This window comes from Clupea harengus, chromosome 21 (assembly GCF_900700415.2).
Source record: "Clupea harengus chromosome 21, Ch_v2.0.2, whole genome shotgun sequence".
In the NCBI taxonomy this organism is placed as follows: domain Eukaryota; kingdom Metazoa; phylum Chordata; class Actinopteri; order Clupeiformes; family Clupeidae; genus Clupea; species Clupea harengus.
The window spans coordinates 4038970-4062261 of NC_045172.1; the positions used below are offsets into that span (position 1 = coordinate 4038970).

Genomic DNA, 23292 nt, shown 5'->3' on the forward strand with positions numbered 1-23292 from the left:
CACTAGGGTTGTCAAGTGGGAACTTTCCATCATCAGTGTTTCGTTTAATTAGGCCCATAGCACCTCCAGAAGGCACAACAGTGGTGCCTGTTGTCCCAGAGCTTAGGATAAGGGAAGAAACTGGGATACAAACCCTTGTCATCTTAGGCACCCAATCACTATGTGACAACAGGCTTGTTCACGTAATAGAGGTTCATTCACATGTCCCCAAGTAGTCTTCAGGTTAATTCACGTCCCCAAGTAGTCTTCAGGTTAATTCACATGTCCCCATGTAGTCTACAGGTTAATTCACATGTCCCCATGTAGTCTTCAGGTTAATTCACGTCCCCAAGTAGTCTTCAGGTTAATTCACATGTCCCCATGTAGTCTACAGGTTAATTCACATGTCCCCATGTAGTCTACAGGTTAATTCACATGTCCCCAAGTAGTCTACAGGTTAATTCACATGTCCCCAAGTAGTCTACAGGTTAATTCACATGTCCCCAAGTAGTCTTCAGGTTAATTCACATGTCCCCATGTAGTCTACAGGTTAATTCACATGTCCCCATGTAGTCTACAGGTTAATTCACATGTCCCCAAGTAGTCTGTGTAGTCTTTCATCAGACCATTCCTTTAAAAGCTCCTTTGAGTGACCACTCTTAAAAACCAAAATTAGATTAAAGCATTGTGGTTGATTTAGCCACAAAGCCTCTAACACCTATCTCCACTGGTGTTGTGTGTGCTTGCCAACCTTGTTCCCTCCCTTCCGCTACCAGTTCTGCATACTTTAATTTCTTCCTTTCAAAGGCTTTCTCAATCGCCTCTTCAAAGGGGATTGTTAATTCAATAAAGTAAACAATACCCTCACACTGTCTGGTCTCTTCGCAGCCACAACAATACACTGTAGAACTTGAAGTTGTGATCCGACATCAGCCAGCAATCTCCAATCCTTTGCCCATTTGCCAGTACTGTTTGTACCTACCTGGTGTCCACTTTTATGCCACTCTCTCACACAAAATAAATTCTACTGTACCTTTCTTTAACTGGCAAAGCATTAACCTCAACTTGTGTATTTATTTATTGATGTGTGTATGTGTGTAATGTGATTGGCCAGAACCTGGTAACTAGAAGAAGAATGACGATACAGATTCCAAGTAAAGCGATTCCGACAGTAATATTCGATGTGGAAGTGTAACAGATGCCAGCGGATACAGTGCTGTGCGGTGAGAAAACTTCACTCCCTGACACCTTAAGAGACGCACTAGCAACAGGAGCTAGCATCCATGGGTGTTAGCCTCCTTGCTAGCACGTCTGCCTACCATGCCCAAGGTCACAAGATCAAATCCGGTGCAGGACTGTGCTAGTCTACACAATGCACAATCCCTCATCAACACAGCTTATTCTCAATCAAACATGCCAATGATTTAAAACCTCATTATGTCTCCATGTGTAGGAACCCTGGATAAAGCTAGTTTTACAGACAGAATTTGTTTTAATGAGCCAACACCCATACACAACTTGCAGCTTCACCAACCAACTGACTGCAGTTCTGTGGAGTCGGGAGGACATCATAAGTGGCTCCAACAATGAATTTAATACGGTTTCGCATTGACAGCCCACAATTCTCTCTAGATGATCTTCCGCTTCTCAACATTATGCCAGTTCAACATTATGCCAATCAACAGGATTAACAGGATCAGGCACGGAGGTGGTACCCTAACAAATAGAAACCTTGCCATCCTTCTACATACACACACACACACACACACACACACACACACACACACACAGAAGCGCACACACAGGTACAGTCTTACTCACAGTGCAAAATCCATACACACACAGAAACAAAGACGTATACAAATAATACACGTGTCTTTATAAATGGACACACATACAAACAAAAACTTGAAATCAAACACGGTGCAACCACTGCCTCACATGCATCTAAAATACATAAATGCAAACTCATACACACAATAACACAAATGCATACACACATTTGCAAATATGCCTTTTCGCTATGCCCTTTTTCAATACAATCTGCGCTACCAATACACAGCCCACATATTAAAACACAAAGGTACTTACAAGCATTCCAAATACCCCAATACGTATCTTGAGTCCCCCCCTTTCACATCCTTCTTCATGCCTCCTTATGGAGGTGTAATTAAGGAGGTAATGAATAATCTTGTGCATCCCATGTAAGTACTTACCCTTGCCAACCATACCCTCCGGTGCAACTTGTATCAACAAGAAACTAATAAGAAACATACTGTGATTATCCATAGTATAATAACTCCGTTAAGTAAAAAGAAATTAAGAACAATAAGTCTATAGAGGCAGAAGACATAGATTTATTCAGCTGGTGAGTCACCACATTAAAGGTTATGAGCCAACTAATCATAGCAATTCAACATCCAACTCATGGTCTTGATTTAATGAGCATGTTTCATAAGTTAGCTGATGAAAATTTCACCAGACATTTTGAGGATGGTACACACAAATGCTATTAATAATTTCCCATAGCTGCAAGGAACAATTTCCCAAACAAACCATATTTGTTTGCTTCCAAGTGTACACATTTTCTGAAATGTAAACAGCTTGCCTTGAATGTTTAAAAAGGTTAATACTGAGCAGAGAGTTGTTCAGTCAGTAAATACCAGAAGTTCATGTTCATTCAAGTTTCTTTTTTGTTGGTATGTTTGGTACTATATAGCAACAACCACTAGCCGTAAACAGCTAACATTACAGCACCAGGCGTTTTAATCTTTGTGGGGGTATTTACACAAACCAAGGTACTCAGCATTGCAGTGAAATCCCTGCCTGGATACATACAATCCCTCTGAAAAAAGGGAAAAAAATTAAATAAATAAATAAATAAAAAGTGTGAGCGAAGAGAACAGAGAGGAAGAGCAAGAGTGAGAGCGAGCGAGCGCTAGCTCTGACGACCAACTGGGGGGACAGCGTGACAGAGGGAAAGTAGGCCATCGCCAGGATAAACACTTAATGCCACTGTGTCTCACATGAGTTGAAAAGTTCCTCTGTGGGGCTAAAATGAGAGAGAGAGTGATTTTTGTTTCCTACCTTTTTTTGTGCAGAACAAAAAATGATCTCAAGTAGTAAAAACGATCTGATATGAATTGACATTAGGGGATATCAGTGTATCCATCGAAGGGGCAGATTATGAATGTGCTGGGTAATGGGCAGATGGAAATTATTAGGAGTTAATGGAACTCATCAAAAATCTTTCATTTAAATCACAAAAGCAAAACCAGTGTAACCAGTGTAACCAGTAATAACAACACTCCTAATCACCATGGTAATAAAGACACACAGCAAAAATCTGAAATGCACCCTACAGAACCAAACCAAAAAAAAAACAAAAAAAACATTCCATTTGAGTAAACAGGTGTGCTCATCCATCTATGATAAAGACTTTAAAAGGAAGAGACCTCAGTAGATAGACAATGAATGAGCAGGTTATTTCTGAGATCTGTAGAATAATACACAATTTCCACTGAGGATTCTCGTGTTCCAATCGGTGTGAGCTTTACTATACAAGTTCATTCTTTTTTTTAATCGTTGTAACAAACTATGGCCTTCATATACTGTATGCATCTAAACAGACTACCATGATTTTCCGTAAAAAAGTAAACATATCTATAAATAACCAGGAGATTAACTCTAATACAAGCAAACCATCGTATATCTGTGTAAACTTAAAAAGAGATTATATATTTAATGGTTCATAGTCCGTAAAGTTTAGCTCATGTACATGGCTTTCTTTCATTCCACAGGATATCACTTTATGTGTTACTCTCTTCACCGATTGAGAGAACTACACTTCCCATCTGCTGTTTTTCTCTAGTGTATCAGAGTAATCTGTATTGTATGACCAGTCTGCATTCTGTCTAGTAGTTTACAGAATGTAGAAAGAGTGTGTGTTTCTGTGTCCCTGAACGCATATGTGCACATGTATGTGTGTGTGTGTGTGTGTGTGTGTGTGTGTGTGTGTGTGTGTGTGTGTTTGGCAGGGAAGAGAGGTCAAAACAATGGACACAGTGTCAAGTGTGCCCTTGCTTGTGAAGGTCTCTCTGAGCTGGCTGTGATGGCCAGCGGTTGTGTGCACTGGTGCGTGAGTAGTACCAGTCATCTCCAGGATGACCGACGCCTGCTTTTTCTGCCTGCACTCACAATTCACAATGACTCTCTGTCACACACACACACACACACACACACACACACACACACACACACACACACACACACACACACACACACACACACACACACACACACACACACACACACACTCTCTGTGTCTCTGTGTGTCTCTCCTTCCCTGTCTATCTCTGTCTCTGTCTATCTTTGTCTCTCATTCTCCACACCCGCACAAACACATAAACTCACACATATAAATACTAGGGCTGTCAATAGATAAAAAAAAATTAACTAATTAATCTCACATTTTGAAATTCATTAATCTGGATTAATCGCGATTAAAAGTTTGTTTGTCTGTTTTTTTTTTTTTACTTCCAATGAAAAATATCTCAATTTCCATACATTGTCAATCAAATGAGCTGTGACACCCAGGTAATTGTCATTGATGACTGATGTCCAGTGGTCACCAGTAAGGGTGACGGTGGCAGCTTGCTCGAGGAGCTGAATTTTTCGTGCTCTCTCGCCGTCATAAAAGGAATGTATGCGAGACACAATGGTGCCCCTCGACGGTAAATCGTAAGAGTTGTCTCCTGAAGCAATTCGAATCACCTCAGTCAGCCCAACGTCCTTAACTATGTTGATGGTCCGACAGTCACCGGCAACCCAAACTGCTAAAGCGTTGGTAACATTATCACGGACTGGTCTAGTTATTTTACTAGAGAAGTCGTAGAGTGTGGGTTGGCGACCATCTAACCTGGCACTGCTTTCTGTCGGGTGCTTTGCTTTAAGGTGATAACTTAAAGACGAGCTGCTTCTGTGATAGCTAAATTCAATTTGACAAATGCTACATACAACTTTAGTTTTGTCGATTGTTCCGTAATTTTGCCTATTAAACAGAAACTTTCCGCCCAACAATCCCTCAGCTCTCTCCATCTTCAACTACCGCAGTGGTTCTCAAACTTTTTCTGTCATTCCCCACTTTGTACAAGGGGGGCTTTTGGTAGGCCAAGCCCCCTACTTAATTTGCCCGAGGGGACACATGTTCAAGTCTGGCCTGATGTAATTTCCCAATCCTCTCCCCACCTCTTCTCCGCATCGCTTCCTGTCATAACTTCATAACTATCCAAATAAAGGCATTAAAAAAAAAAAAAAAAAAATATATATATATATTTTTTTTTAAGTTGCGTTAATTGCGTTAAAATATTTTATCACGTTAATCGCGGCCGCATTAATCGCATAGATTAACGCGTTAACGCTGACAGCCCTAATAAATACACACGCACACAGCCTTGTCAATTTGGCCACATATGTCAGTCTGACAGACCTCAAAAGCAGCGACACAAAGATATGTTACTGAGATTCACATACACACTCCTAGCTGTCCTGTAGTCTGTCAGAGAGTCATGTGTGTCCTTTGATCACATACGACACAGTTTAGTATTGCATCTTAAGGCCCAAGGCTCTTTTTCATTAATCTTACTGGAAAAGATCAGGTTGTTGCTAAATAGTTTGGCAAAAGTTGATAAAAAGTAATATTTCATCTGTGTCGAATACCCAAATGGTGATGAGCAAAATTAAGTCCAATCCCCAAATTGAGTTATTTCCTAAATGGAAACCAAACCCGGGCAAATGACAAGTGTTAGTGGTCAGCATCTCATCCTTACAGTAATGTGGGTTGGCAAGTAGTATCAAAATCCTGTTTTGTGTACAAAAGCCTCTATTGTATCTTGGTTAATTGATAAAACTCATAGCAGCCATTGCCGATTAGCATTTTGTTCAACAAATGTGTAATGATTGATCGCAGGTCTTTTAAAAGGAAATCACTGATTACATTACGTCTTGCCGTGGATTATTCTCAGTTGAACTTAGAACCAAAAACCTGCAAAGGTCCTTTCGTGAGAACAGTGGTTTTCAGAAACCTTATTTTGGCATGTATTGTTAATGAACATAGGACATTTTCTAAACTATTCACAACTGTTTTCTCACCTGTTGCAAGACGTCAGATGCTGCTATGGCAACTGTTGCCTGGATGCCACCAGAACCAACAATTGGTAACAGTTGCTTTCAAAAGAGGCCAGTCAACCTTTAAAATAGCCAAGTTGCCTTAAGACACGAGAAGGCACATGAGACGCCACGCCAGTTAAGTCAGAGTCCTCTGATGTTTGGGCCGCTCCCTCCGCAGTCTACTCCCACTCTCAACCACACAACTCGTCCTCAATGTCCTCTACACTTAGGAATCAATGATCATCAATGTTAAAGCCTTTGTGCAGGAGTTTTGTTGGTCAGACTGAAACACAACAAACACTAAGAAAAAAGGCAGACTTTGTGATAGTCATAGGGCCGTATACAGCGCAGTTTTATGAAATGGATCCGGGTTTTTTTTTATCAAACCTTATTTTTAATCAGGACCATTATTCACAACTATTATGACTGGCTTATGATCCTACCTGGCAGAACTGACAAAAGTAAGAGGATGAGGTAATTACCTGGACCAGCAAACTCCAATTTAGCTAAACTACAGCCCGATGTCTTTTGTTTTCCTTAGCTTATCATAAATAATGTCATCTTTGGTTTGCCTTCAGGTAAGCCACATCATAAGCCCATTGCTTCTTCTTATTGATTTTCCTTTGTTTGTGCTGGATGCCAGACACAAATGGATGAAGGGGGCAACATCATCCACGGTGCTTAGGTAGAAAGGACAAAAGCCAGACTGAGATTCCTGTTAGCTCTTAATCTTAAAATATTGTCTGCTGAAATCTTTGAGGGTGTTAATTTTTTTTCTTTGAGGGTAATTTTTTTTAAGGAGGTTTGGCTATCCTATTTTTGTCAACAAACTTGTGTTTTGGTTAAAGTAAATTGCTTATTAGGGTTAGGGCTGGGGTTCGAGCTATGGTTAGTTTAATGTTAGACTTAGCTGACAGTTCATTTACAGGTATTACAGGAATTAGGGCTAGTTAAAAGGTACTCGGTAGTTACCAATTGATTTACCAATGATTTACAGATTATCCCTAGAGTGACTATGAGACTATTTAAATAAAGTCACAGAGCTTTGTATCAAAAGCCCTACAGTCATCGGTTGGGCTCAAGTAGACTGCTATTCATGAATAAGAGTAGAGAGGGACCAAGTGTGATCCGTAAGTGCATGTGTGTGGCCGGTTCATCGTGAGCAGCCTGGCTGGGTACGGCCCAGAGGGACGTCAGCCTGTCGGGCTTTACTCTCTAATCCCCCCAACCCCCCCCCCCCCCCCCCCCCCCCTCCAACAAGCTCCACTGTGGGTCAGAATCTCCACTGACTCCCAGATTAAAATAAGAGTTCCAGGAAGCCGCCATCTTGAAAGCTGGGGCAGGCTGGGTGGGCATTTGGCTTCCCTGGTGTGCGGCCGGGTGGATTTGGAGTGCTTCAGTGACCTTGTGCACGTCTGGATTTCATCCCTTCAAAACCGGGCCTGTGCTCGAGGTTCCCTCATTAATGCATGAAGTATTTTATATTACTCGTCAGAAAGGGCCCTTACAGAATCATTCAAAACTTGAAATGATTGGAACTGAATTCAAACAGAAGCCAGATTGTCGCCATAAGCACTAGAGCAGAAGATCAAGGGTTAAACCCATATGACAATAAAGCCCCAATAAATACTGTATGTTCAATCTGGAGCACTGTAATCTTGCACTTTTCTCTCAAACTCTCTCTTTCTCTTTCTTTATGTCTTTTCTTCTGTCTTTTTGCTACCTAAACAGCTTGCTAGACAGGCTATATTTATCATTGATGCACAATCTGCAGTATCAACACAATTTTAACAGTTAAACACAGGACTCTTCTTTAGAGGAAGTCCTCGGGAAACAAGGTAGATAAAAATGTCAAATAGGTCAGAAAGAGAGGAAGATTTTACATGCAGGGCACAAAAAGGCAATGGCATCAGTTGACTTAATGTAAAACAAATTGTTTGTGTATCAGAGCGAGACAAATATGAGTCTAACCAATACTTTTTAAAATCAGAATATTGCACTTGTCCTACATTCAAGAACACAAATGCTTTCTCAGCATTTCAACATTATGTTTCCAATAGCACTCCATCCCTGAACCCCCATCTAAAAAAAAGCTTACTTAGGGCTTCGATATGTATCGTGTTGTTAATGTGTTTACTGTTTTATATGTAGACTGCTGAGAGCCCATCCTGACTCATTCAGAGTGTCTCCTGGAAATGCTCTGTTTTATTGATGAAGCTCCATGCACAGAGGACATTCAAGGTTCAGAGAGAAGACAACCTCACCAATATTTTGTGCAAATAATTTGCATTTCCTAATTAGGCCTTTCCCTGAACCTGACTGTTGAACCAAGGGGTCAAACCAGCAGATTCATCCATAAGTAATACAGAAACTCTCTGCAATTGAAACAGTGTCCTTCAAACAAGTTTTTATTCCCCAGCTACCAAAGCATACACCTTGTGTATTTAACCCATGGCCTTTATAGAACTGAGAGTACAATATTTTTGAGGATGAATTGCATTTGAAATTGTATCCCTTGAAAATATGGTCTTATCACAACAGGAAGTGGTAAGCGATTGAAGGTAAAGGTGACGATTTAGTGGGTGATGTGGCGTAAACTGACATTGTGCTCCATCAAGTAAAACATTGCCGAGTAGTGTCGCTACAAGTGGGCCTATTGATATTCTAGGCAAGACCAAATGCCTAAAGGATCATGTGTGTCACAGGCTGATGAAACTATTGTCCAATGATACTGAAAAAAGAAGGGGGAGGATGCGTAAAAGTTGAAGCTAAAAGTGGGCCTCCTCACAAAATGTTTTTATTCTGGATAACCCTAACCCAGACCCTGAAGCAGTGGCAGGTAGAGGCAATGATTAAAGGTGTAGTCCGTGAAAAGTTATTGATATTTACACCCCTCCCTTCCCTTTGTTTGCCTCCCATTTACGGAGCTAGGACTGTTTATGAACACCACATTTACGGAGCTAGGACTGTTTACAAACACCGCATTTAGTTTGAGCACACACACCGAACAGACAGCTAGAGGAGCAGTTTGCTGGCAAATAGGGCAGTGGATTAAAATCACAGACTGCACCTTTAAGTGGGTGATTACCTGTAAAGATGTTTGAAGGCACCTACTGTATGTGTGAGAGCTGTGTACTTGGTCCTCTACTCAGGCCAGTGATTATGTATGTTTGTGTGTGTGTGTGTGTGTGTGTGTGCTGAGTACCTGCTCCTTGACGGAGGCCAGCAGGGTGGTGGTGGTGGTAGCCGTGGTCTCAGCCTCCATGACCCTGACTTCCAAATGCTCTGAGTCTCCCAGCACTTTCCTCTCTTCTGTGCTCTGCACCGGAGACGGCATCAGCCCTGCACATGCACACACATCCACACACACACATACAAATACAAACACACACAGAAACACAAATACAAAAATTAACTCTTTATTTAACCCAATTTTATTTCCCAAAAAAGAGATTCAAATGTAACACCCACATAAACAATCACACACAAGTGCATGTACACACACCCTTATACAGGCATCCACACACACACACACACACACACACACACACACACACACACACACACACACACACACACACACACACACACACACACACACACACACACACACACACACACACACACACACACACAGAGATACACACAGAGACATTTGTAGCACACACAACTATACATGCACTCATACACGCGCACACAGACAAAACACGCACAGGTAGTTGTACACACCATGTTTACAAACCGAAACAACACATCCACACATTACGCCCACTACTCTCCGCGTTGACACAGTGACACTGACATTAGCACTCAACTAAAATGTAATTAAAACCTCCCTTCTTTTTGCTCATAAATGCCTGTGATGATGCAACAACCATCCTACAGAGCTGCGGGATAGCAGCGGCCAGGCCCAGGATCCAGAATTAGCCCTCACACACACACAGTCACGCAGAGGCTGTGCAAGTGCCACCAGAAGCTGTGAACACTGACCAAAACAAGAAGCGTTCCAACCGCACAGCGTGCAAAGCTATGACGAGGCAGCCAGTTCTCTTCTGCCCAAAGAGAAAAGAGAAGAAAGAAAAAAACACACACGCACCCCGGCCAAATCACGCTCGTCTCCAAACACTCTCTATTTGCCGAACGATGGACAATTTAAAGTTCACTGCCCATGTATAGGTTTTAAAGCCTTTAATCAAGTCCCTGGAGGAGGGACTCCTATTTAGTTTTATCTGCAGGTCAAATCTATCATTTTTTGTCACTGTTAAGTCAGAAATAATCCGTCTTTGTATGATTTTATTGCAACGTAATCCTTTTGGCACGGTGCATTTATTGTGCACCATCTACAACTTCTGACTCTTCTGCTTTCTCTGTCCAGGTGACACACGTTTGCGTTTTGAAATTGTGTAATGAGCCTTCATCCTCTTCAAGCTATTTATTTCTCAGGATTAGGAGCTTCCAACGAGCCATATTCCACAGTCTCTACTCTCTGGCTCCTTGGCTGGAAACTGATTGATTTCAGTAGGATGACCTCCAATTTGACCTCTGTGGCCTCGGGCACTCTGACTGACACACACACACACACACACACACACACACACACACACACACACACATACTCCTTTACTGACAGTGAACGTTTCAGCAAACAGTCTACTGCCCATGCCTGGTCTTTTCTTGATGGCAATCATTACATTTTATTCATGATTTAACACAATGCACAACCAACTACTGGACATTGCCGAGACAGAGAGTTAGGTTAAAGATGGAGGGAGATGTTAGGTGACACGAACAGAGACAAGAGAAAAGAAGAGAAGAGAAGAGAGGATAGCAAACAACAAGAGAGGAGAGGAAAGGAGAGGAGCAATGGAAAAAGAGAAAGCGCAGGCGTGAAAGAAAGAGATTAGAAATGATGGAAGAAAAACATGCTAATTGACATTTTCAATTAACCTATTTAGATTCAAGGAACCGCATGTCACATGGAGACAGATTTCAGCTCATCTTTACAAGACCAAATGCCTAAACCATCATGTGTGTCAGACTGATTCTCCAGTGATACTAGGGGGAGGGGGGGGGGGGGAATAAGCAAACGTTAAGTGTGTGTGTGTGTGTGTGTGTGTGTGTGAGTGTGTGTGTGTGTGTGTGTGTGTGTGTGCGTGTGTGTGTGTGTGTGCGTGTGTGTGAGACAGAGAGAGACAGAGCGAGAGATAAAGTTGCAAAAGGCTTAGTCCAACAAGGATGGCTTGCTGAAGCAATGTAGAACAATGACCCTTATGAGAGTCATACGACTGTCTTTGACAGAGTGAACACACACACACACACACACACACACACACACACAGAAAGAGACATTGAGATTCCCTTAAAACTGCAGTGTCCGGCAACCTTGCTGTAAAAAAAAACAATAATATCTTGTCAGGTTCCACTGGGAGAAATAGCATACATTAACCAGTGCCACCACTGGGCCTGTTTTGAGAAGCGCCAAAGCATGCCTTCAGGGATTCACCCAAAAACAGTTGCTGTCATGATCAAAATGCATGATTTACAGCAAACACAAAACCCTGTGCAAATCTGTATTAAGGCTCACATTTTGGAAAGGGGTGAAATGTGTGTTAATGACTGGGTAAACGATCTGAACTGAGAGACAAAGAGACATATTGAGAGAGAAAAGGAGAGACACACAGAGAGAGATAGAGAAGGAGAGACAGCGAGAGATAGCAGTCTGTCAAACTGCATGTGTATGGCCCAATTAACATGTGTGTATTTGCATATGCATGCATGCGCATGTGCATATGATTCATATGATGATGCATGCATTTACTGATAGATTTTCTTGGTGTTCAGGAAACACAGAAATGCGCCCAAAATAACCCAGCAGCACAAATAATGATGTATCTTATCAATAGACATGCAATTGCGTGTATCATTTAAGACAGCAAGTAACAGATCCACACCGCTATAAGGTGTCATTTTCCACACAGACGAATTTCTGATACACAATACGCATAAATCTGACACTATGATGAGAATACATGAGATGCTTACAGCCATTCGTGTGACGGTTAAGTATATTTCAAAAGTAGGTGAATCTAAATGCCATTTTATTAGCTAAAACTGCCGAACAATCTTGCGAAATGTCGGAGGAAATGATTTTACAGTGCCATACCAAATCCTGAACCAGATGGCCCACGTTGAATTAAGCGGAACACCTCCCGGATAGATAAGTGACCGTTGATTAGACCATAAGATTTGCGATCCTGAGGTCTACACCTAGCCTACTCTGGCTGTAGCCAGAAATGCCTGTCAGAAACGCAGCAGCTATGTCATTAAACTAATCAGTCAAATTTAAACTGAGGCATTTGATTCGTTATGCATATGCGTATGGATATCCATAGATACCAGGAGTAACCAACTAGATAGCTCATGCTTCTCCCTGTTTGACACATCAACGATGAGATTGCAAATAATACACAATTTTGATGGTATTCACATCAGATAGAGGCTATTCACATAGATCAATGTCCTTAACCATACACGGCAGATTCTCTGTGCATCTGATTCCGCCTCTCAGAGCGGCGAAGTGCTGCCGTAAGCCAGGCCGTCACATTTCTAAACTGGCCAGATGCTGCTTCTCCCTTCAAGACACGAATCTTGCAGTGCGATTGGAATCAGAGCGGCTTGCAGCTTACCGTAAAGCTCTCTTCTCGCGATCTGGCTTTGCAGTCAGGGACGTCCATCTATGAAAATAACTGCCTAATGCAGGTAGGCTGTCGCTTCCTCATTACTTCTCTTGACCTGGACCTTGCGGGCTACGGTAGGAGCCCCATCTCCACCGCTCAGAGCAAGTTGAGTTGTCTGGTGCGTCCACGCACAGGAGGGGCGCGTCAACGCGTGACGTCGCCGCTCCATTGCTGCGTCCTACCCTGGAGTAGGCTACAGGGTCAGTTTGTCATTAAAACCCAGAAGACCTGATTGGTTTCATATTTGTCAGCATTATTTGATTTTGCGGGCAGCGTGGTACCATAGTATAGTATAGGCATAGTAGCGATCACTTAAAGATGTTTTGTTCATATCATAGGTGAAGGCTGTTGCTAGTTAGTCCTGTCGATCACAGAACGGCGAATCAGTGATATGTTATAGTGATTTTAAACACGACCTCTTTAGGCAGTATTCTCTTATGTGGGGAAAATTAAATTCCTACCCTACTCTAACACACTCTTACTCTGGGGGAGTCGCTTAATGACAAAGAGCAAAGAGTAGTCCATCCTTTTTTACCGAATGCTTCGCCATTACTTTATTACATTTTGTATTCATTTGTACAGGAAGCCTATATACTGACCATCCTTCGCAGTGAGCGCAAGGTTTACAGTGAAGTCTAGTAGCTTCAAATTGAAGAAGATACTGCCCCCTTGTGGAAGTTAACAGATGCACAACCACGGGAAGTTCCGACAGATGTGTTTTACAATTACGCAGATTTTAATTGTACATACGAGGTGTGGTTATTAGTTTTTAGGTGTGTGTTACTACGAATATATACAGTTATACGAGTTCCTTTCATTACAATTGAATTGCACCAGTAGTTTCCTGACTGAATAGCCATACCTCGTATGTGACCCTTAGAATTAAAAAACCTTGTTATCTTGAACTAAATTGCGTTGTAAACATTTTTGAAACATCGAGATATATTCTTTCTTTCCTTTTTAAAATTGAGCAAACATCGAGATATATTCTTTCTTTCTTTCCTTCTTTCTTTCTTTCTTTCTTTCTCTGTCATAGAAAAGGCCTGCTATTGGAGTAAAAAAGATTAAAACATCGCCACCAGTTTACGGCCATCCAACGCAAACTCCTTTTTCACAAGAGCACTCTGCTTTTTATTAGATGATCGATTAAAAAAAACTGAACAAACTAGGGTGCATGTCAAAATTCTATACAAATCAAACATGCATATAAAATGCCATTTTGGACATTGGAATATATTGTATTTACTTTCACCATTATCGTCTGCCTTAACAAGTTATCTGCAGTTTCCTTTGGTAATAACAAAGTCTATATTACATTTTACGTTCTCTTTTACAATCTCTGACATTCCAGAATATACTTGTAATGCCTCTTATCCAATCAGAAATGATTACATTGTTTGACCAGATCTAACTACTGTATAATTAAGCAATATGACACGAGTGAGAGTGGGGTTGGTAAAGGATATCCTCACAGGATTGGCCTCACAGGATTCCATAGCCGTTTTGTGGTTGCCAATCTTAGCAGTCTAACTCAAGACTGGACCAATGTTGATTGTTAAACAAACCAACAAAACTCATAGGCAAGCCTCTGGTAAGTGTTCACACAGCTGTTTCGCTTTGAATGTCCTCAGGTGAAGAGTCTTCACTGGTAGACCTCTTCTTATGGATCTGACAGCTCAGGGTTACGGCCATGATGACCCCAATGAACGGGAGATTTCACAAGAAAACAGGTCATATTAGATGAACCACAGTTCAATTATTAATCACTTGATTTATTATCAACACTGAGAGATAAGCCTATATCAATGAATTACAATATTAATGAATTACACTTAATTATTTATTGTAAAAATTGCACATAAAATTTTGCATCGGATTTGCATCACTTTAAATTACTCTGCACATGAATCCTGCATTGTGTAGACAAGCACAGTGTTGCACCGGACTCAAAATCGTTACTTTAGGAGGTGGGCGGGCTAACAAGGACGGGAAAACCCATAGGTGCAAGTGCACGTCACTAACATTTCTCTTAAGGTGTCGGGAGTGAAGTTTGCTCACAGCACAGCACTGTACCCGCTGGCTACCGTTAGGGAGGTGTTTTTATTAAGAGTGTCCCCAAGATTCACCTCAGAATCCCAGTGAGGGGTACAAGAGGAAGGACAGGAACAGGCTCTAGTGGAAGTGGATGCAAGTTGGCAACTCAAACCCAAATCTGTCATAAATCTAGACCCCTTATGAAGCCCTAAACACCTTATCAAGATGTTTTGTCTTGTCAATACTCCCCCTAACATGATGTGAACATACAACATCGTAGTCTAGAGCAGGGGTCTTCAACCTTTGTCAGCCCAAGGACCCCTTGGCTGAGAGAGACACTGAGCAGGGACCCCCACCCCCGCCGCCCCAAATTTGGGCCTGATATTCATATAATTTATTTAGAACTAAGTGTCAGTCACACACACACACACTCCCCTACACATTTTTGAACAGAATTACAAATCATCTGTGACACACAACTCGTTTCAATTTATTCTGTTTATTATTGACATTTTTTCTCCCTTACAGTTAGCCATCACTCTGTATTCAATTAGGGAGGGACAAATAAATGAGTAGCTTGAGAAGCTTAAGTATGGATGAAATATCTCATACCTAGTGAGAGATCTGATGTTTGATATTTTGGTCGACAAATCACAAAAAAGCTAAAAGCTGAGCGTCGTTTGACACATCGGTGGATTCGTCTAATTGTAGTGCAAAATAATCTGCCTTCGGGAGTTTTACGACTAGTAGTGCCATCACATCAGCTGCCAATTCATCAATAGGGCGGGCATTGGGATGCTTTTCAGTTTTTTTACGTACTCATCCTTCCCAAACATTGTTTTGCACATATCACTAGCTGTTGGCAATATTAAACTTTCCGCAATTACGTATGGCTGTTTGGTCTGAGCGTCACGTAATGCAACTTGATAAGAGGCTTTTAAAGCTAGCTGGCACACTTTGGCTGATTGTCTCATCAAGGTCTGCTGGCCCTCAAAAGATTTTAAACGGGAAATATTAAATGTTTATTTTCTTTCAAGTGAGCATGGGTTGCCTTTGAGTGTCGTTGCAGCTTTGATGGTTTCATAGTTTCGTTTGATAGCACGGAAGGGCAAAACACGCACACTGCTAATTCTTCACCATCGTTCTCTTTGTAGGTGAAGGCAAACTTCAGATAATTCTCTGAATATTTACTGGTCTTCTCCCGTTTGCATTTTTGGCTGTTCATGGAAGGGGTGTTGGCATCCTCTGAAGGTAGATCATCTGAACCGCCATCAGTGGTGTCTGACGAGGAACTTTTGTTCCGAGAAATTACAAAACGATCAATTATTTCAAATTGTATGGTTATGGCAAGGTAACGTCTTTTGGCACCAGATAGCTAAATGTAGCTAAAAGTGCATATGTTACCATTATGATCAAATTATCGCGTGAAGACTCATGGGTAGCCTATGTAGGATATTATTTTTAAGGAATAGAAAGCATTTTTTACGTTCTGTTTATGTTTATGTAGTCTTTTGGACGTTTTTAATTTTTGGAAGAGGGAAAAAATGCTTCAGATGAAATAATTTGGCGGACCCCCTGCAATTACCTCCGCGGACCCCCTGGGGGTCGCGGACCCCCGGTTGAAGACCTCTGATCTGAACCGCCATCAGTGGTGTCTGACGAGGAACTTTTGTTCCGAGAAATTACAAAACGATCAATTATTTCAAATTGTATGGTTATGGCAAGGTAACGTCTTTTGGCACCAGATAGCTAAATGTAGCTAAAAGTGCATATGTTACCATTATGATCAAATTATCGCATGAAGACTCATGGGTAGCCTATGTAGGATATTATTTTTAAGGAATAGAAAGCATTTTTTACGTTCTGTTTATGTTTATGTAGTCTTTTGGACGTTTTTAATTTTTGGAAGAGGGAAAAAATGCTTCAGATGAAATAATTTGGCGGACCCCCTGCAAGTACCTCCGCGGACCCCCGGTTGAAGACCTCTGATCTGAACCGCCATCAGTGGTGTCTGACGAGGAACTTTTGTTCAGAGAAATTACAAAACGATCAATTATTTCAAATTGTATGGTTATGGCAAGGTAACGTCTTTTGGCACCAGATAGCTAAATGTAGCTAAAAGTGCATATGTTACCATTATGATCAAATTATCGCATGAAGACTCATGGGTAGCCTATGTAGGATATTATTTTTAAGGAATAGAAAGCATTTTTTACGTTCTGTTTATGTTTATGTAGTCTTTTGGACGTTTTTAATTTTTGGAAGAGGGAAAAAATGCTTCAGATGAAATAATTTGGCGGACCCCCTGCAGTACCTCCGCGGACCCCCTGGGGGTCGCGGACCTCCGGTTGAAGACCTCTGGTCTAGAGCATTGCTGGACCTGTCATGATACATGCTGATATAAGGATCACACTGATATATAGCTGTGCGTTATCAGTCACCTGACAGTATTGGGCCTTTGCCTTTGTTTATGGCATGTTTCTGTTGGGCTTAATTGGGGGGGCCCAAGTGAAGAGTTGCCAAAGAGGGAGAGGTAAGCAGGGTTTAAGTGTTAAAACACATGGGTCTTACCGCCAGTGCAGCAACCAGGAACCAGTTTATCATCTGAAAGCGACAATCTGGATTGGCACCGCTACAACTCTACACCTCTACAACTAGGCATTTGAAACATGTTGTGCTTGTTTAAACATGATTTATACAGCTCCTAAATTGTCATTTATGGTGTTTGTTCACTCTTGTCTGGCTAAGTCCCAAAAATGTTTCTATGAATGCTTTATTACATTGACTTAAAATTTGACTTAATGTATTAATTACATCAAGTAAGTCTGGAGTTGGACCAATCCTTGGCAAGGTTAAGAAAAATCAGGTTGTTTGTGAAAACATAAATTACTTGGGCTATTACATTAAGAATCAGTTTACAAATGATACGGTCAAATTTGACATGTTGTCCTCATAGGCTACTGCCTGTAACATGTGACCTAGCTTACACCTCCCAACGACACTGCCTCCAATGATTAGTTCATTCTTAGATTGGACGACCACAAACTAAAGGGACTTGGAACTCACTGTAGGAACAAGAGCCAAAGTAGTGAATGAGTGACTGACTGACTGACTTGTTCTCTGTGTTGACTGAAAACAGTGCCCCCTCTAGTGGTTTTCCACAGCCTACAGGCAGTACATTTGCAGTGACTTCTCACTGTGCTACAATATGTACAGATGTACAAATACATGTACATAGGTACAAATGTATCATTTTAAAACAATTTTTAACACAAAGTTTGTTTGCTTTTGTGCGGTTTTTGGACCGGGCCTTCTCCAACTGATACTGGAGGTTTACAGATAAAAGAGTGTAGGAGATGAAAGAGGTCAGTTTTGGAGACAAAATAAGGGACCATTTTCAGTCATTATTTAAAACACTGATTCATCAGAAATATTCAGCTCTCCAGATGTGTACACTGAATGCATTTACCTATAAGTGACAAACACTCCAGATGTGTACACTGAATGGATTTACCTACTGTATAAGTGACATTTTAATTTACCTTTAAATCTCTTCTCTGCATTTTTATTAAATGTAATTTCCGCAAACATAAGGTGAATACAGCTCATTCTCGTGTGAGTGTTCTTACACTGGGCCCTCAACAGATTCACTTGGTTTCACTTTTGATTTCAGCATGAGTAGTGAATGTACCTCATGTAAGACTGGAATTCCCCTACCTATGAGGCATGCACTTCTTTAGAAACCCTGGTAATGGCATGTCTGGTAAATTTTTTTATGTGGGCACAGTAAAAAAAAAAAAACGTCCTTGGTTACTTTGTCTCTGTTCACACGCGTTTTGTCACTTCCTGATTGGGTTCACCTATCTCTTGTTTCGTCCTGTGTATTTAAATCCCCGGTTGTCTTCGGTTCTTTGTCTGTCGATATTGTTTACGATATTGTTGTTTTTGTTTTGTGTATCCTGTTCTGAAACACACTATGTGAGTTTTTGAGTGTCGTGCATTTGGGTCCTACATTAGCTAAGTGTGACACTGGAACAGACTTTGATATAAAGAAACAACAAGTAAACTTAACAATGAAGGTGTCCACAGACATGCCTTTTTTTATTTCACCTTTTATAAGTAACACAATCTAACAGCCAGAGATTAATGACTGAAATTGAATACAAGGGAACTATTAAGAGCTGCATAACCACATTCCAGAAAGAAAACTTGTCTTGATTCACATAGGGGTGTCTTCACTGGACTTGTTTCAAATTCTGACATAAACAGATAAGAAGCATGAAGCACGGAAAGAAAGTCCAGTAAGTATGCCCAAAACAAGGTACTCAGGCTGAGCTACACAGCTACAAAACTGCATACCGTACAAGAAACATGGACATTGTAGATCACTTCCCAGGTTGTTACTGAGCAGTGTCCTTGCTTACACACGTCATTTTATATATTTTCCAGATTCAACACCCCCTTTCCATAGTCCATAGTAATCTTTCTTTCTGTCTCAATGCATACAAAAAGGTAACTAATAAAAACTTTACAGAAACTTTTCAGGTAAAATCTGACGACATAAAAGAGATGTGTTATCCCCTAACAGAAATACAAAAATAAAACCTTGCCTTGACTATTTTCAAATGCTTTGTCAGAAACAAATATGAAGCATACTGAAACAAAAATCTTAGAAATGCTCAGGCATACATATCCACCAACCCATTGTATGCTGGAGGCTTGGAGTATTCATACATTGGCATCTCAGCCATTTGCTTCCTGAGCTGGCAGATCATGAGAATGGCCATGATTGTCCCAATGAGCTGTGGATTACAATGCAAAACATGTTATTATAAAGGACCAGTATGTAAGGTACCAGAATGTAATGTATAAATGTACTAAATCATAAAATGAACACGATACAGTATGTCATCAGAGATTAGGGAAACATGCTAAACTGAAATACATCTTATTTCTCTGACAACCATGCTACCGTCAGTATATTCTCATAACATATATACATTTTGACACTCTGGGTAGCCAGATAAGAACTTGAGCAGTGTGTGACCACCATGGAAGTATTTTCATCATTATCAGCATATCATTTTGTAGAACTATCTGTTATCCCCTGAGTATTTTATTTCAATTGGAGAAATACTAGCCAACTTTGTGCAAAACAACTAGAAAATATTGCCATAGTCTTACCATAATATTACCAATCAAAATGGCTCCCATTTGTAATATCAGTAAATGTCAGGGCTCAACACAAACATAAGGAAACCAGAATTTAACAACATTGAAAGCTCATACCGCCACAATTGCCAGTCCAAAGAGAGTCCCAACTGTGGCATCCAGCGCCATATCGAAGTACCGCATCAACATAGGAAGACATGGCTAAAAATAAAACATTACAAAATATTATAACATATAAAATTAATAAAAACTGAACTGAAGTCAAAAAGCTGAAATATTACATTGTGCATGGCACTCACTACTGCATTCTAACAATCCTTTCCTTAAAACATTAGCTAGTTTTAGCCCATAAGGCCTTAAACCAGAATAAGGCACTGTTGTCTTTGGTGACGTAAAGAAAACAATGCTTTTGTTTGGGTGAAAAATTCCTTTACCAAGCTTTTGTAGCCAACAGTAATTTCGAAGTGTGTAATATTTGTTCATATCCACCCTACCTCTTTGTAGACCTCCGTGGATGTCTCTTTACGTTGCCAATACTGTGAATGAAAAGTAACATCAATGTAATTATCAAGATCAGGATTGAATGGGTCAAGTGTGAAAAGGTGAAGTCCCTCCCCCTTTTCACTGTGGTCCACGGGGGAAGAAGGACTGGTCTCCCCTACCTAAATGGTTGGGTCCGGATTCCCCCACCCCTGTGGAGGGGTCCAATTACCTTCTAATTGGACCAAATTGGCCTTACTTAAGGTGCACCTCATTGTTTCATGAGGAGGAGGACAGACTGAACATGCTGGATGGAAGCTTGGACAAGGTGCTAGACCAAACCTGTAAGCACAGAGTTGTACCTTGTCTAGTATAGGCTTTAGTGTGTTCAGTTTGTGTTTATGTTTTGGGGTTTAAAAAAAAAGAAAACCTGTTGTAAATAAATATAGCTATTTTTAAGGAAGTCACTGTCTCCTGCGCCATGTGTTCATGCCTGCAACCCCATTCTACAAGGCTATCCGGCTCGGGCCATTATCACAGTCAAAGGTAAAAGATCTACACTACCATTCATGATGTTAGGGCCACTTGAAAATGTCCTTGTTTTTGAAAGAAAAGCACATCAAGGATTCAAGTTTGAAGGACACAAATATTATTTCAATTAATAAGTTAGTTACTTCTGACCTTGTCAATGACTCTATTTCCTATTCATTTTGCTATATTTTCCTATTCTAACTCATTTCATGCAAGTTTTCATGGAAGACATTTCTAAGTGACACCAAACTTTTTAATGGTAGTGTACATAAATATACAGTATATGAAAATAAAGATATATGAAAATAAAGATATATAGAAATTTTACCTCATATGTTCTGGGAGACCCTGCCACCTTCTTGCATGTTGGAGTACCCTGGTGGGATTCTGGACAGATGCAGGACGCTGGAATCTCTGAGTTCCAGTCCTTGTAGCCGTTAACTGTGCCACAGCACTCAAGCTGCAAACAACCGATTACGGAAACTTTTTTTTTTTAATTCGTCAAATTAAATCTAATGTTCGTAGCTTGATTGTTCTCTCCTTTGTATGTCGCTTTGGATAAAAACATCTGCTAAATGACTAAATGACTAAATGTAAATGTCATCTACATTCTTGCAATTACAATAGAAATAAGTATGAGATGATTGCTTACCTTGTATTCTTCTTGAAGCACTTGGAAGTACTGATTCATTTCATCCCCTTTAAATTCATCTTCAACTTTTGTGGTTAACTTAAGAAAATGTTTAGAGAGAAAATGTTTAGTATGTGTTTCTCTAATCAGACACTTTGCATGAACAATTACACTTTGCACTGGAAATTGAATGGTTCATGCAGTATGAAAAGATATTTATCTTCAAATTTACACATGTGTCAGATATTTGGCATGCATACAAAACACATTTTCTCAAATTGTTAAAGTGGCACTATGCAGTAATTGTACTTCAGGATTAGGGTTAGGATAAGCAGTTTTACCTTAAAATAACAGCTTTAAAAAATTTGGGGCGCTACAATGACTTTTAATATGGAGAATCGCCTCCGTGCCATTGCCATACCAGGGTCCGTAGGCAAAAGACTAGGTTATGTAGGTTTGCCTGAAGCCGCCCGGTTTTTACTGTCTGCCGAACTAGTAAGTAGCTTATTTGCCGTCTTGCTTTGTCTTGTGTTGCACTTGCTTGATGTTTGACTGTGTTAGGACAGTTGTTGACTAACTAGTTTGTTATAATGTCAGTCAGCACATTTTCAAGAGACTTCGTTAGTTTTACCCGCTAGCATATCGTTAGCGATTAGCAATTGTTCCGTTATGCTACTTTAAAATATAATGAATATAATGAAAGACGAATATACTGAATGTAATGATATTTACCATGGCCCTTACGTTAACCATGTTCACAGCTCCAACCAGGCAAAGGACCATGCCAATGCACACAAGAACAGAAAACTGTCAAAATAAAAGACAAAACAAAGACAAATATGGATTGTATTGACATTTGAAATTGAATTGGTCTTCAGAATGCAGGTTTGTGTGTGTGTGTGATTTTGATAACAATTTCAACAAATCAATATCTAACTATGAACAATTGTGTTTATGTAGATACATTGCTAACTTCTGGAAAAACATTGACATTTAAAATGGAATGGGTCTTAGGGATGAAGGATGATGATAATATGTGTGTGTGTGTGTGTGTGTGTGTGTGTGTGTGTCTCTGCGTGTTGTTATTTAGGTATAATTTTGTAAAAAGGTTTAACTGACTTCAACAAATCAATATCTACCCATTAACAATTGTACTGTAGATCATTTAACTTCTGGGGAAAAAAAATGAAACGATTAACTAACACTTGTATATTCCACCTTCTTCTCTAGCCTACATCCATTAAGATATAGCCTGCCAACAGGTGCTCATAAATCCGTAAATGTTGCTGGCTTACTTAATAATACAGGAGTCATTCGCCACTTTGTGTTCAAATAGTCACTAGCCACTCCTGTGTGTTTTCCAGTGAAGTTATCACTGCTGCCTTTTTAGTTTCGTTTTAGTACATAAAAAAAACCCAGTATAATCTTTCCTAACACACAACACAGTAAAATACAGTATTGTGTTTACTACATCGTTATGTTCTTATAATAAAATAATTAGTAATTATCCCTCTGTCCGGATAAACATTGACATGACAGCTTGACTGGCTCCCCCCGCCT

General features: G+C 40.4%; 1 protein-coding gene and 1 long non-coding RNA gene across 4 annotated transcripts in view; both read right to left on the reverse strand.

Moving 5' to 3' along the window:
• The window catches only part of pkp4 (plakophilin 4), a 42273-nt gene extending 29150 nt beyond the window's left edge, over nucleotides 1–13123 (reverse strand). For 2 of the 3 annotated variants that reach the window (XM_031558723.2, XM_031558721.2), the window contains exons 1-2: nucleotides 12834–13123; nucleotides 9353–9489 (exon numbers count right to left, since the gene is read on the reverse strand). In XM_031558723.2, coding sequence (XP_031414583.1) covers nucleotides 9353–9484 — 132 coding nt within the window. In that variant the 5' untranslated portion in view covers nucleotides 9485–9489; nucleotides 12834–13123. Of the gene's footprint in view, nucleotides 1–9352; nucleotides 9490–12310; nucleotides 12461–12833 lie in introns of those variants that run through there. The other variant, XM_031558722.2, reaches the window with a different exon arrangement.
• Nucleotides 13124–18992: 5869 nt separating this feature from the next.
• On the reverse strand, nucleotides 18993–20293 carry LOC122128602. Its single transcript, XR_006151480.1, has 2 exons — nucleotides 20208–20293; nucleotides 18993–19720 (listed from the first exon to the last, which is right to left on the reverse strand). It is a non-coding gene; the product is annotated as an uncharacterized LOC122128602 (long non-coding RNA).
• Nucleotides 20294–23292: the final 2999 nt, after the last annotated feature.